This window comes from Rana temporaria, chromosome 4, assembly GCF_905171775.1.
Source record: "Rana temporaria chromosome 4, aRanTem1.1, whole genome shotgun sequence".
NCBI lineage: Eukaryota > Metazoa > Chordata > Amphibia > Anura > Ranidae > Rana > Rana temporaria.
In genome coordinates, this window is record NC_053492.1 from 436,253,743 (window position 1) to 436,270,460 (window position 16,718).

At 45.5% G+C, this 16,718-nt stretch overlaps 1 protein-coding gene across 1 annotated transcript in view; it reads right to left on the minus strand.

Annotated features, from left to right (window-relative positions):
• Positions 1 to 16,718, minus strand: part of VASH2 (vasohibin 2) — a 136,245-nt gene that overhangs the window by 54,858 nt on the left and 64,669 nt on the right. The window contains exon 4 of the mRNA XM_040351462.1: positions 1,473 to 1,529. Within this exon, the coding sequence (XP_040207396.1) occupies positions 1,473 to 1,529 (57 nt within the window). The remainder of the gene's footprint in view (positions 1 to 1,472; positions 1,530 to 16,718) is intronic.

Genomic DNA, 16,718 nt, shown 5'->3' on the forward strand with positions numbered 1-16,718 from the left:
ACGCTCTGGAATCCAAGCTGACACAAGTGTATGGACTTTACCTAGATTAGTTTGGACTTTACAGTATTTTGCATGTTTCTATGCCTTTGCACCTATAACCAATTTTACTGACATAAGAGAGTGATGGGGACAAATGCAGGGGTGGGAATGTACACAATGAAGTTTATGCTGAGGACTCTCTCAACCAAAAAGATTTCTGCAATTTTATTATCAAGAGGCAGGAATGTTGAATTATCAAGCGATCGCGATTTGTTTTAGTAAGAGGACAGCAGAAGCAAGGGAAAAAGTGGATATTTGTAATTGCAGACTTGCTTGATTTGACAGGATACACTAAAAAATAAAAATAAAAACAGCATCTAAGGTGTATCAAGAGTGTACACATAGGGCCATATTCTGAGTATAGTTACGACGCAGTATCTCAGGATACTCCGTCGTATCTCAGGATACTCCGTCGTATCTCAGGATACTCCGTCGTATCTCAGGATACTCCGTCGTATCTCAGGATACTCCGTCGTATCTCAGGATACTCCGTCGTATCTCAGGATACTCCGTCGTATCTCAGGATACTCCGTCGTATCGCTCTTTTTTGGCCCGCGTATCTATGCGAGTGATTCTTAGAATCATTTTCGCATAGATACGCTTAAGATCCGACATGTGTAAGTCACTTACACTGTCGGATCTTAAATGTAATTACCCAGCCGGCCGCTAGGTGGCGTTTACGTTCAGGACTCATTTGTTTATGCAAAGGAGCCTGATACGCCGAATTCCCGAACGAATTTGCGTTGCGTAACCGTCGCTAACGTTGTTTGCGTAAGCGTAAGGTTACCCCTGCTATATGAGGGGTAACCTTACGCCAGTCCCACGTACGCCATGTTAAGTATGGCGTCGGGTCCGCGTCGTCTTTTTCCGTCGGGTACGTCGTTTCCCTAAGTCGTTCTTGAATACGGCTTTACGTCAATGACGCACACGTCAGCGTCATTGACGTTTTACGCCGAGAACTGGAGCATGCGCACTGGGCCATTTTAAGCCCGGCGCATGCGCAGTTCGTTCGAATCGGGGGCGCGCTTAATTTAAATACAAGCCGCCCCCCTTGGATTTACGCGGGGATACGCCGGGCCAATTACACTACGCCGCCCCAAACTACGGAGCAAGTGTTTGGGGAATACAGCACTTGCCCCTGTAGGTTGGGGCGGCGTAGTGTAAATGGCTTACGCGCCTCCCGCCTATAAAGTACAAGAATATGGCCCATATACTTTAAAAGAAAGAGTGAAAATTACATAGACCCATTTGTTCTTTCCCTAGAAATTCTATATAGAAACAGCAAATAGGAGTGACACAGTTACATTTATAACAGCTCATCACATTTGTAATGTCAGCATTATTACAGCAATACATGATAGCCAGCAATGCACTCTGGGATCACACTAAGCGGATTTACATAGTAATTGCAATGATGTAATAATTATTCATACCCACTTAGCGGTCTGGTCTTCCTAATTTCAAAGAACTGAGTTCCAGTGTGGTTATATCTGTGTTTCTGACATTAAGGAGAAATAACCAGAATGCAGTTCATCAACACCAAGAAAGCCGATGGGGAATGCTATTACAAATCCAAAATTAAAAATTTATATACACACACACACACAGGGCTTTTTTTTTTCCTCAGAAAATAGGTGCAGGGATTCAATCACGACCCTCGAACCCCCCCTCACACACATACCCTCCAAACTTCATCACATAGTGGGTTAATAGTGTGGTTAAATTTCACGAACAGTAGGAGGGTCTTAAGGGGCATTAAACTCCAGGAGTGCATTACATACGGAGTGCAGAGTTCAGGGGTGCACTACAAAAAGAGTGCAGAGTTCAGGGCAGGGGTCAAGTCCTGGGGAAAAAAGTGTGGCAACTCCCACCCAAGATCCACTCCCCCACCAAAAAGAAAAAATGATACGCTCATATGTATATTTCACAGAAAATACAGTGCAACACTTATTGTAAAGTGCCAGTTTACAAAAACAAAATAAGTTAACTTGTCAAACTAACAGAATAATCACCACAATGGTCTTAAATTGCGCTAAATATTGGCTTAAAGGGGGTGTTGTTAAAGAGAGTCTGAGATGACTTATATAGTGCAGAATGTGGTAATGTTAAATAGGGAATGCAGAGTGTATGGAGGTGGGTAATATGTACAGGAGAGGAGTGCGGAGTGTATGGAGGTGGGTAATATGTCCAGGAGAGGAGTGCGGAGTGTATGGAGGTGGGTAATATGTACAGGAGAGAAGTGAGGAGTGTATGGGGTAGTTAGTGGAGAGAGGAGGAAGAGGAGTGCAATACCACCTCCTGATAGTCTGTCAGCCACTGCTATACGACCTTGGTGGTGGGGCACTCCGAAGGATGTAAGGGGGCACACTGGAGGCACTAAGGGGGTACCCTGGAGGTTGTAAGGGGGCACTCTGGCGGTACCAACTTAGCCAGAGCCCCCTTACATCCTCTGGAGTGCGCCTTACATTCTACTCCAGAGTGCCCCCTTACATCCCCCACCAGAGTGCCCCCTTAGTACTACTGTACTTAGGGGCACTCTGGAGAAAGTAAAGGGGCATTCTGGAGAAAGTAAGGGGAGGAAGTAAAGGAGCACTCTGGAGGCACACAGATAGTACCTCTGCCCCCTGCAGAGAGTCCTGAGGAGTGATGGCCATTAATCCATGCCAGGTGAATGTTAGGAAAAGCAGAGCATACCACCCACCTCATGGCTGCCCTATTCCACTACTGCTTGCTCTCTCCCTGCCACAGCCCCATAGAGGCTGCAGAGTGGTCAGAGGGGCCGCAGAGTAGTCAGAGTAACAGTGGGATGGACAGGGGGACCGCGGGATGGACAGGGGGACCGCGGGATGGACCATGGGATGGCTAGGGGGACCGTAGGATGGCTAGAGGGACAGTGGGATGGCTAGAGGGAGTGTGGTGCTCAGTGATGGACTGTACACATACCTCTCTCTTGCTGTCCCATTCTGTAAACTGTGGGTTGCTTGCACACTTCCTCCCTCTACTCTGACTGGCTGCTCCTTCTGCCGGGCTCCTGCAAGAAGCGCTGCATTGACAGGGACGAGGGGGTCAGGGTGGCCGCTGCTTTGCTCTGCATGCAGAGCAGAGAGGACCGGAGGGAGACGGAATCAGGGGGTGGAGCTGAGGTGGACCGAGCAGCGGCATTCGGCAAGCGTCATTGGTTGCTAGGACACTGGTCCTAGCGGCTAATGACTTCAAAGCAAATAATGCAGGAAGGAGGGGGCGGCAGGCGCAATGTCTCCTGGGAACAATCACAAAAGCTCCCAGGAGACATTGCGGCATCGAGGAATCGCGGCTCGAGTCCTGCAAAGGGAACGGCGTTCCTGCTGTGAAAAAAGTGCAGGGATGTTGTTCCCACAGGACTCGAGCCCTGGTTTAGGGGTGCACTACAAAAAGAGTGCAGAGTTCTGCTTTCTTCTGCATCCCACTTTCACCCATCTTCAGCTCTGACCTCTCTATGCAACCCCCCTCCTTAAAAGTCCTCTCCAACTTTCAACACAAGCCACACATATAAGACCCAGGATAACAGGGGTAAAACAAAATGCTGAATCCTGTTTGGTTGTACGGCGAATCTGGTTAGGGCAGACCGCACTGGGCTTCTCGGTCACCCTGTGTCCCTAAGGCTAGGTTCACACCACGATTTTACCTCTGCTACGTCACTGGGGAAGACCATGAAGAGGAAAGGTCTTTCCTCTTCATGGTCTTCCCCAGTGACGTAGCAGAGGTACGTCAGAGGGGGCAGGGTCACGTGACGGGTGGCTCTGCCTCCTCTATATAAGAAATGTCACCGCTTCAGCCGCTCATTCGCTGGGCTGTGCCCAGCGGTGAGAGGAGGTCCGGGATGCTGCTGCGCCGGATGAATAGATCTTCACATCGCCGGAGCGGAGATCACCCGACGCTGGATCTTCTCATCGCGGGAGATCACCCGCACCCGTCGCAGGATCAGGACAACGCTGGAAGCCGGGAACGAGTGGATTTTTCAGCGCTGGATTTTTTTTTTATTTTTTTTTAATAAAGGACTTTATTCTTTTGTGTCAGTGTGTTTTTTTACAATACTTTTTACTTCCTTCGTGAAATGGTAGAGGTACAGTGTACCCCATTACCATTTCACACAGGGGGGGGGTCAGGATCTGGGGGTCCCCTTTGTTAAAGGGGTCTTCCAGATTCTGATAAACCTCCCGCCCGCATACCTCCACAACCACCGGGCAAGGGTTGTGGGGATGAGACCCTTGTCCCCATCAACATGGGGACATCCTCCCCATGTTGAGGGCATGTGGCCTGGTGCGGTTCAGGAGAGAGGGGGGGCCGCACTCTGTCCCCCCCTCTTTTCTGCGGCCGGCCAGGTCAACGTGCTCGGATAATGGGTCTGGTTATGGATATTTACCGGGAACCGCACGTCATTTTTGTTTTAAATTGACGGCGGGGTTCCCCTGAATATCCATACCAGACCTGAAGGGTCTGGTTATGGATATTTACCGGGAACCGCACGTCATTTTTGTTTTAAATTGACGGCGGGGTTCCCCTGAATATCCATACCAGACCTAAAGGGTCTGGTTATTGAATTTGCGGGGACCTCCGTTCGGGTTCCCTCAACCCTAGTAATAAAAAATCGGGTACATTTATCGCACAGTCATCCGATTCAGTACGATTTACATTGACCACAATATTAAAAAAAAACGGACACGATTGTAATACGATTTCAAATCAGGACCAAAAATCGTGGGCAGACACGTTTTTTGATACGATTTTAAATCGTATTAAATCGTATGCGGATCAAATCGGATGCACTTGGGGACCTAAATTAATGAATGGCAGTGAATGGATCCGTTTTGCCATACAGATTTGTACGATTTTAAAGCTAAAATCGTGAGTAAAAAACGGATGACAAAATCGTGGTGTGAATGCACCCTAATAGACACAGGTGGACTTGCACACAAGAGGGGCCTGGAAAGCTAGGTTCCACGGGCGGCACAAACCCCCACCCCAAATGACTCCCATCACATATATTTAAATAATATATATGTATTTGTAAGTACAAATACACTTTTTATTAGCTAAAAAATGTTCTGTTAAAAAATATCCTGTACTGTTTGAATTGTGTAGCATTACCCCCATTGGAGCTGCTGGATTTTTGGGCGCGTGTTACCTCGTGGCTCTTCCGAAATTCCTAGGGGTAAATGATGCGCATTGCATGTAGTAGAAGTAAAGGAATGTCCAGACAGTTGCTCTATGGCGCTGTGCTCTTTATTACCCACCTGGGTAAAAACAGTAAAACTTGTGGTGAGGAAAGTAAAGCTGAAGATAGGAGAATAGCAGATTCAGGCGTAATGATAGGAAACAGTCCTGGTCCCAAACGTAACACTTCTTTTCACCACTCCCACCGGAATGGGTTTAGTGTACCCGGACAGGCCTCTCTCACTGACCTGGCAGCCGGAGTGTCACTCGGACAATTATAGGATGAAGTCTCTGCCACAGACCCTCCTTGGTGAACTTGAACTTGGGAGAAAGTCTCTGCCACAGACCCCTCTCAATGAGCCTCAGAAGATACCTCTGCCACAGGTCCCCTCTAGTTTGAATTATTGGAGATATGCCTCTTTAATTGAGTTACGTCTGGATCTCCTTCAACTTGCCGCCCAGGTACCGACCAACAGGTGATCAATCCCTCGGGGGCCGGCTACCTTGATCCCTGGTGGTTTATGCAGGCCCTTTTGGACTGCCAGCCTCTCAATGGCGCTCCTCAGACCGACTCCCCACCGAACAGCAGTAGCTTGGGATCTTCAAGAATGGGAACCCAGTCACTCACTGGGTCCCCGTCGCTGTTCAGATGCTCCGGGTCAGCTTGGCCCCGGAACCAGGATCACCGCGTGGCACGCACGACCCGGCCAGGTAGGTCGCCGTGATGTGGCCACCCTAAAGGTGGGTGCCACACTGGACGAAGAAGAACCCAGAACCAATGGCGTCTGCCCCATAAATACCCCTCCCAGCATGCACAGCGAGGACAAACGCCCATGATTGGCTGCTGGGAAGAGTACCCAAACCTTGACTCCACTGCTGCCACCTGCAGCACCGGGGCTGGAAGAACACCCCAGTACAGCAGAATGGGCTCACAGCACAGCCAAGCTGAGACAGAGACCGCATTTTGCCACTAACAATCTGGATCAGAGTCTAACTACACTCTGATCTACACATAAATTTAACTAGCACCAGTACTCTAAAGTACATAGGCGCTACAATTGTAACCTATAAAATGTGTAAAAATAATATTTTTTTTCAATTTTTTTGCTATATTTTAATTGACTTATTTTTGATAATGAAAAATAAATCTGACAGCTGCCCAATTACTGATTTTTTTACTGAAGGTGACAGTGTTAACAGAAGAAGTAAACCCTCATGGGGTTGACTTCCTCTATGTCTCTCTGCAAAGGTAAAGCATAATGGGCTACTATGCATCGCATAGTAGCCCATTATGCGACACTTACCTGCAGTAGAAGCCCGCGATATCATCTTCCTCTATGGCAGCGAGCGTCCATCTTCACCCCTATTCTTCGGGGGGGCTGCAAACTCTGGCGCTGTGACTGGCCGGAGTCGCGTGACGCAGCGGCGTGCCCTTTCAAGACGACGCATGCGCAGAAGGTGTCGCTCGGGGAAATTGCAAATATCTCCGAGACCGTGTAGGTCTCGGAGATATTGCAAGCACCTACAGGTAAGCCTTAACCTAGGCTTACTTTTATTGCAAGCACCTACAGGTAAGCCTTAACCTAGGCTTACAATTTTCCCTGCACGTGATTGGGTATTTTTTGCAAAGTGAAGCTTTACCTCATTTACTAAGCTCTGGAGCAACTTGCGCAGTCTATTTGCTTATAGTAAATCAACCCAAATGCTTTTATAACACATTAGAAGAAAACAAAATGACGCAGCGATATAAACAAGATTTCTTCCTGTATGATCAGACCCTCCCAGCCTATGGGAACAATGTTATACAATGGAGACAGTGACAACATACAATCTGTTGTGGCCAAACAAGAGCCACAAACACAAAGACTGCAGTTCAGGCGTGGAGGTGAGAAAAGGCATCTCTTTATCATTGCCGCTTTACTGTGACAAGGCACAAAAGTTGGCTGACTATACCTTGTTGAACAGGTGTGGAGAAACACTTCAGAAATGCAAAAATGAATACAAACACAAAAGAAAAAAAAGAAAAAAATTATTTTTTTTCATAAAAGAAGTTTCATCGATACGTTATATGTAGACAGACACATGCATATCATCCGCTGACACCCACAATCTCATAGGGACCAATTATGTCCCTTTTTCATCTGTACCGTGTGAAAGGGCCCTTGTTGTGGCCCGATCACCGGGGAGACTGAGAAAAAGCCTTGTTCTGCCTGCAGCACACTGATATCATCTCGGCCTATTCAAAGTCACTTGACACATGGCCAGGGTTTGTAATGATAAATGTGGAGCTTGTTTTTGAAAAACAATACAGTTGCGGTTTATTGCGCTATGTCAGGAATTTATTTATTCAGGTTTGTAAAAGACCCTTAAGGCTTCCAGAATATTTATTGCTATCGGGAGGAAAACTACCACCTTAAATATACAGGGAGAGACTGGCTTAAACCCTCTGACATGTCATGATTACAATCCTCTTATGGTAATGAAGCCTGGGGCTCTGTCAGCCCAGAGGAATCAGCAATATGATAACTGGAGTTCTGCAAACACATACAAGTTCATCAGAGAACATCAAACAGTCCTTACCAAGGAGAACAGATTCCCCGTATGGCTTACAATCCAGAAATCACAGGGACTACAGCTGTACATCAACCCTAGCTAATCAGACGCATTACTGAACATCAAGACCCAGGAAAAGAACAAAAACTTATCAGCATTCAACCAAAATCCCCATAAACATCCCCCCCCCCCCCAAAAAAAATCAACGAAAGTGGAAAAAAACTAAATAGGTCAATGAATCAATCGGGGAATAAACAAAAATAAAATAAAAAACACACCCAGGAAACAGGCATTTGCCAGCCCTTAACCACTTAACCCCCAGACCATATTGCTGCCCAAAGACCAGAGCACTTTTTGCGATTCGGGACTGCGCCGCTTTAACTGACAATTGCGCGGTCGTGCGACGTGGCTCCCAAACAAAATTGGCGTCCTTTTTTCCCCACAAATAGAGCTTTCTTTTGGTGGTATTTGATCACCTCTGCGTTTTTTTTTTTGCACTATAAACAAAAATAGAGCGACAATTTTGAAAAAAAATGAATATTTTTTGCTATAATAAATATCCCCCAAAAATATATAAAAAAACATTTTTTTTCCTCAGTTTAGGCCGATACGTATTCTTCTACATATTTTTCGTAAAAAAAAAAAAATCGCAATAAGCGTTTATTGATTTGTAAATGCTATAACTTTTGCGCAAACCAAATAGGGGGTATTTTTATGGCATTTTTATTAATATATTTTTTTTACTAGTAATGGCGGCGATCAGCGATTTTTTTTTCGGTACTGCGACATTATGGCGGACACTTCGGACACTTTTGACACATTTTTGGGACCATTGGCATTTTTATAGCGATCAGTGCTATAAAAATGCATTGGATTACTATAAAAATGCCACTGGCAGTGAAGGGGTTAACACTAGGGGGCGGGGAAGGGGTTAAGTATGTCCCTGGGTGTGTTCTTACTGTGGGGGGGGGGTGGCCTCACTAGGGGAAACATTGATCCTCTGTTCATACATTGTATGAACAGAAGATCAGCATTTCCCCCGCTGACAGGACCGGGAGCTGTGTGTTTACACACACAGCTCTCGGTCCCCGCTCTGTAACGAGCAATCGCAGGTGCCCGGCGGCGATCGAGCCCGCCGGCAACACGCACGGGAGTCGGGGGCGAGCGGGGGGCGTGCGCACGCGCCCCTAGTGGCCGCTCGAAAAGTGGACGTATAGCTACGGGCTCTCGCCCAGGAGAGCCGACCTACCGCCGTATAATGACGGTGGCTGGTCGGCTAGTAAAGTATAATGAAAGGCATTTTTTTTTTCAGATTTGGAAAGGGGTTAGGACATCTGTCAGTTTTTATTGCTGTCCCCATTAGGGAGATTCCTCCTCTCCCCTTGTCCTGTTTACCATCATCACTGTTGTCACCTGAACAAGAATAGAGGGGAAATCTTCCTATGGGGACACTAGTTCTGGTGAAGACAGATTTCCCTCACTTTAGAGGGATTTCCTCTCGCTTACTTTGTAGTATATTGGACAGGAAGTGAAGAGAAATCTCCCCAATGGGAAATAGATGTCAAAATCCTTTACAAGGGTTACATCTCAGTCTATCCAAAATAGTAAAGTACAGAAAAACCTTGGTTTGAGAGCGTTTTGCAAGACGAGCAACATTTTTAGGTACATTTTGACTTGATATACAAGCGATGTCTTGATATACTAGATATATATAGTAGCGTCATGTCACAATTGAGTATAAAAAGAGAAGAGAGGCACCTCAAAGTGTAGCAATATGGTTATATTTAAAAGGGTTGCAAAGCTTTGTGTCTTTTCACCTTCATGCATCCTATGCATCCTATGCATGAAGGTGAAAAAACACCTTGCAGTCACTGGATTTTGCTTCTAATCCCCTTGTGGATTGAAATGTTATTGTTACACAACCTATCACATTGTTATAATCTTTTTATATGGACTATAAACTGAAGGACCTATGAATAAATGGTTGTGGAACGAATCATCTGAGTTTCCATTATTTCTCATGGAGAAATTTGCTTTGATATACAAGTGCTTTGGAATACAAGCATGTTTCCAGAACAAATTATGCTTGCAAGCCAAGGTTTTACTGTAATTCTATTAACCACTTGCCAACCAGCAACCTACTTGTATGCTGGACTTCAAAGTCCCCCCCCCCCCCGCCCCGGCTCTCCCGTCCCACCAGGGGACCCCAGCGACCAGCTGGCGTGTCCAACGGCTGATTGGAGAGCAGAACAAAGCCCTAATTCGCTTCGATTGGCTATGGTAACCCGGAAACGATGACCTGACATGAATTCCGGTTCACCTGGATGTCAATGGCGCCATTTAAAAAAAGAAATCAAAAGCAATCAAAAACACTTATCTTAGTGTTTTGCATGCCTTTAAAGGGAAGAGGAGGGATTTGGGGCTCTTATAGACCCCAGATCTCTCCATAAACCATACTTGTCACATGCCTATTGCTGTCACAAGGATGATTACATTCCTTGCGACAGCAATAACAGAGATAAAAAAATAAAGCAACAGTGTAAAAATAAAATATTTTTTTTACAATTCAAACGTAAAGTCCCCCGTCACCCCGTGCGCAAAAGAAACATGCATGCAACCGGCGATCGTCCCACACGTCAGGTATCTCACTGCGAAAGTCAGATCATGGGCAGTAATTCTAGCAGTAGACCTCCTGTGTAAATCCAAAGTGGTAACCTGTAAAAGCGTCGCCTATGGGTAGTAAAATGTACGTCGTTTGTTACTGTTGCACGGGTGTGCACAATTTTAAATAAATGTTTGTTATGCATTTACTTAGTGTAACCTCATCTTTTATATTTTACAAAAAAAAATTGTTTATTGTGCTTTTTTGCATTATTAAAAAAAAAAAACAAAAAAAAAAAGTGTTTGGTTGTTTTCTTTTTTTTTTTTTTTTAATTGCTGCACAAATACCGTGTGAGATAAAAAAATGCAAAACCCACAAATGTATTCTCTAGGGCCTCTGCTTTAAAAAAATATATATATAATGTTTGAGGGTTCGAAGAAATTTTTTCTAGCAAAAAATACTGATGGTACAGGTGATCAAAAAGTGCCAGAAAAGACCCAGAAAGTCTATAAACTGACCTCCATCTGTAAATAATGCAAATTCCTAAAGACAGATCCTGAGCTTGTAGACTTAGCACATACAAGGCACACACACACACACACAAAAATAAGGATTCTTATTTTCCAAAAAAAAACTTATCAGATGAGTCCAATGAGATTTGAAAAGTCACATGGCTGAAATTAAGATCCTCATGCTTTTGTTCAAACTTTCTGAATTGGGCCTATTGTTTGGGAAGTGAATGGAGATAGTACAGACCTATAATCTAAGAGAGCGAAGAGTGGTGCAGCCATGACAGCGGGCGACATAGAAGGATGATTCTCATTTCCTGTTACAGAGTTCTGAATACTCAGAAGTACACAAACTTCCCGAGACTCCTTGCTCACATCCAGAACTTCACTTCCATAGAAGAGAAAAAAAAAAGGAAACTCCACACCGTACAGAGGGGAGAGGAATCACAGATGAAAATAGCTGCACAACATGTCACCAGCTAGTCCATCATAGACTAATACATCCCTTTTCCTAATAATGTTCCTGGACGCAACGCTTACCGTACTCCATTTATAAATCCCCTTACCCAGAATAGAGTCCCAGGGATACCTCCTCCTACACATTCCACTATATTCCCAGGCCATGCCATTGCCCCAATTACATTGACAGCACTGAAAATGATAGATAGATAGATAGATAGAGATAGATAGATAGATAGATAGATAGATAGATAGATAGATAGATAGATAGATAGATAGATAGATAGATAGATAGATAGGATAGTATATTATTATACAGGATTTATGTAGGGCCAACAGTTTGCACAGCGCTTTACAACATTAGGGCAGACAGTACAGTTACAACACAATTCAATACAGGAGGAATCAGAGGGCCCTGCATGTTAGATCATATAGAGAACGAACAAGAAAGAGAACGAGAGACAGAGAGACACACACAGAGAGAGAACAAGAGAGAGACACACAGAGAGAGAGAACAAGAGAGAGACACACACAGAGAGAGAACAAGAGAGAGACACACACAGAGAGAGAACAAGAGAGAGACACACAGAGAGAGAACAAGAGAGAGACACACACAGAGAGAGAACAAGAGAGAGACACACAGAGAGAGAACGAGAGAGACACACAGAGAGAGAGAACAAGAGAGACACACACACAGAGAGAGAGAACGAGAGAGACACACACACACACACACAGAGAGAACGAGAGAGACACACACACACACACAGAGAGAACGAGAGAGACACACACACACACACACAGAGAGAGAACAAGAGAGACACAGAGAGAGAACGAGAGAGACACACACACACACACAGAGAGAGAACGAGAGAGACACACACACACAGAGAGAGAGCGAACGAGAGAGACACACACAGAGAGAGAGAGAACGAGAGAGACACACACACACACAGAGAGACACACACACACAGAGAGAGAACGAGAGAGACACACACACACACAGAGAGAGAACGAGAGAGACACACACACACACAGAGAGAGAACGAGAGAGACACAGAGAGAGAACGAGAGAGACACAGAGAGAGAACGAGAGAGACACAGAGAGAGAACGAGAGAGACACAGAGAGAGAACGAGAGAGACACACACACACACACACACACACACACAGAGAACGAGAGAGAGACACACACACACACAGAGAGAGAACGAGAGAGAGACACACAGAGAAAGAGAGAAAACGAGAGAGAGACACACACAGAGAGAAAACGAGAGAGAGACACACACAGAGAGAGAACAAGAGAGAGACACACAGAGAGAGAACAAGAGAGAGACACACAGAGAGAGAACAAGAGAGAGACACACAGAGAGAGAACAAGAGAGAGACACACAGAGAGAGAACAAGAGAGAGACACACAGAGAGAGAACAAGAGAGAGACACACAGAGGGAGAACGAGAGGGACACACAGAGAGAGAACAAGAGAGACACACACACAGAGAGAGAGAGAGAACGAGAGAGACACACACACACACACACACACACACACACAGAGAGACACACACACACACAGAGAGAACGAGAGAGACACAGAGAGAGAACGAGAGAGACACACACACACACACAGAGAGAGAACGAGAGAGAGACACACAGAGAGAGAACGAGAGAGACACACACACACACACAGAGAACAAGAGAGAGAGACAGAGAGAGAACAAGAGGAGAGAGAACGAGAGAAGGAGAGAGAGAGAGAGAGAGAGAGAGAGAGAGAGAGAGAGAGAGAGAGAGAGAGAGAGAGAGAGAGAGAGAGAGAGAGAGAGAGAAAGAACGAGAGAACGCAAGAGAGAGGGGGGAGAGAGAGAGAGAGAGAGAGAGAGAGAGAGAGAGAGAGAGAGAGAGAGAGAGAGAGAGAGAGAGAGAGAGAGAGAGAGAGAGAGAGAGAGAGAGAGAGAGAGAGAGAGAGAGAGAGAGAATGATAAATAGATACAAATAATACTAGTAAGGAAAGAGACAGAGACAAAGAATGGATGAAATAAAATAGAAGTAAAAAACAAACAAAGATTTCTTGTGCTCTCCTGAACACATTTCTGGGCAGTTCTAAGAAAACGATCGCTTTCCAGAAGGCGATGGATGGAGTACATGAAAACAGCTGCCAGCCGCCTCCTGTGAGTTGGCGTTTCTGCCCGAATGGCTCACTTCTGAACTCCCTCCGCCAAACCCAATTACATGGCACGCTGTGATAGAAAGCCTTCTCAGGCACGGTCCTGGCACTGGAGCAGAGATGACCCGGTGATTAATGAGGTCATACAGACCGCAATATGCCAAGTGGAGCAGGGAGAGGAGCGCCCCTGTCTCTAGAAGAAACCAAGATAGGGATAAAAAGAATCAGCTGGCAGATATCACATACTTTACTACAACGCAGGACTGCCAGTGCCGGGTTTTATTGATATTATTAAAACACAAAACTTAATATATCACAGGTTGACAATCATTAGATGTTGTGGCTGCATTAGTTTGCTTTTTCCACCTCTGTTTTCGCCTGGTGATCTGGCCAAAACACACCTCCTGTATTAGAGTGCCCCGCTCTGGATGAAGGAGCAACAGATACACCTCTGGACAGCAGCATTGTCAGTCTGTGGGGAGTGTTAGATATATTGGCAGATTTAACAACACTACCAAATTGAAGCCAAACTCCAGCCAATACATTAAGGCTGCATTCACACCTAGGCGTAGGCAATAGCGGCGTTTTCCGGCATTTTTTTTCGGCGTTTTTTTCGCGCGTATTCATGCTAATATGCGCGTTTGCATACAGCGTTGTCCGACGTTTTTGTACTTAGACCCCATTCACACCTTCGCGTTTTGTCGCATGTAGCGCGACGCAAACAAACGCCAGAGGGACGAAAAGCAATGAAAGTCAATGGGGATGGTTCACATCTGCACGCTGATGCGCCTGACGCGCATCGCCTGTAGTCAAAAGAAGTTCCGGACCCTTTTTTGTCGCGCAATATGCGCGATATGCGCGTATTTGAGCGTTTTTGGTTTTCCATTGAAATCAATGTAAAACGCCAGATACGCGCGTATTGCGCGACAACAAGCGTTTGCTACGGGCGTTTCGTCAATAGAACTTGTCGCCCATGCAGAAGATTAAAAAAATCTACCAACATAGCAACAAGTGATGAAAAGATCATAGTTTTTCCTATTGGCTAAAAAAAAAACGTCTAAGTACAAAAACGTCGGACAACGCTGTATGCAAACGCGCATATTAGCATGAATACGCGCGAAAAAAACGCCGAAAAAAAATGCCGGAAAACGCCGCTATTGCCTACGCCTAGGTGTGAATGCAGCCTTAGACGTTTTTTTTTTTAGCCAATAGGAAAAACTATGATCTTTTCATCACTTGTTGCTATGTTGGTAGATTTTTTTAATCTTCTGCATGGGCGACAAGTTCTATTGACGAAACGCCCGTAGCAAACGCTTGTTGTCGCACAATACGCGCGTATCTGGCGTTTTACATTGATTTCAATGGAAAACCAAAAACGCTCAAATACGCGCATATCGCGCATATTGCGCGACAAAAAAGGGTCCGGAACTTCTTTTGACTACAGGCGATGCGCGTCAGGCGCATCAGCGTGCAGATGTGAACCATCCCCATTGACTTTCATTGCTTTTCGTCCCTCTGGCGTTTGTTTGCGTCGCGCTACATGCGACAAAACGCGAAGGTGTGAATGGGGTCTAAAGAGGTACTGCAGTCTGCTCACATAATTTGTAATAAAAACTTATTTGCCATTCTGAAGCTTCCCTCCAACCACTTTGCATATTATTATATATATATATATATATATATATATATATATATATACCCAGATTCTTGCCAAAATGCTGCCGAAATCTCCCTCCACTGAGTCTGGTTGCAACCATTTTAACTGTGGGCAGCTGAAGCTGCTGCCTGTTCATTTCCTGGATTTACACAGAGGCACACCTCCAGCTCTGCAGCTCTCATTGGCCCTCTTGTGACTCAACCCCCCCCCCCCCTTCCTGGCAAACTCTCACGAGAGTGAGAGAGAGAGAGCTTTGCATGCTGTCATAAGCCTAGGCCAATGACCAGACAAGAAACAGGAAGTGGGCTGCATAAGGCTGCATTCACACCTTAGCGCAGCGTTTTGTACCGCGATTTGCCGCGTCAAATTGCGGCGTTTTGTACCGCGATTTGCCGCGACAAAACGCGTAATTTTTTAACCTTGGTTTTTGCTGGAGGGGTGATTTACACATTGTCGGCTATGCCGAACGCCGAAGCCGCCTGAAAAAAAGGGTCAGGGACTTGTTTTGAGCTTCAGGCGTACGGTGTTTCGGCGTTCGGCGTGGAGATGTGAACCATCTCCATAGAGAACAATGTTAAATCACCCCTCCAGCGTATTTTAGGCTGCAATAGCGTCGGGCTTCAGGCGTTAAAACGCCTAGGTGTGAATGGAGCCTAAGGGATTTACTGGCAGAATTTTTTTTTTTACTATCCAAAAGTTGAAACAAGGGCAGAAGATTTAATAGATGGAAAGATTAAAAAACGACTGAAGTTCAGCGTTAAAATCAGTTACAGCAAACAGTTTTTTCTATTTGGGATAAGGGTTTTACATAAATACATAAAAGCTAAACAATGTAACCCCCCTTGTCAGTGTTACATTATTTGACTCATCTCTATAACAGATGCTGGAGAGCTTCTTTTCAAAAACAGATTTTCTGGCAGGATCACCAGGAGAAAATAAAAGAAAGAAAGCCTAAAATAGAAAATGAATGCATCCATCACACCTGAGAATTGGTAAGCTGCAGTATAATAATGGTTTGCTTTTGGGGTTAATACAGCTTTACGATGGCCATGGATGGACCGACATTTGGCCAGTTTAGCAGGGACCCGCCAGATTTCGTTCCATCGATGGCCATCCCCACTTTACAGAAGTTGCTCTAACGATTGACTTTTGTCAAACGGGAATGTTGCAAAAAATGTATTTGATCAGCGGAAGCAGCCAATCAGCTGCTGCACTGATCAGTGTATTCTGACAGCGGAGGGGTCTTGTTGTCAGAATACAATGGCACAGTGGCGGTGCGTCCATAGTGGGCGCAGGAGCGCCGCCCCCTACTCTCCTGCACCCGTCACTCAACAATAGATATATTCATGCATTGCGTATATATACTGTCGGCGCTGCCGCCCACTATCCAGTTGAGCGCTGGCCATCTGAATAACAGCGGTGGGTGTGTTTTGGAAGTGCCTGATTAGAGCCATCGACTCCAATAGGCTTCCTGATTAGAGCCTGTGGGTTCTAATCGGCTTCTAAATGGTTAAACAGCGGGTGCACGGCTGTGCGCTGCCTGTTTAAA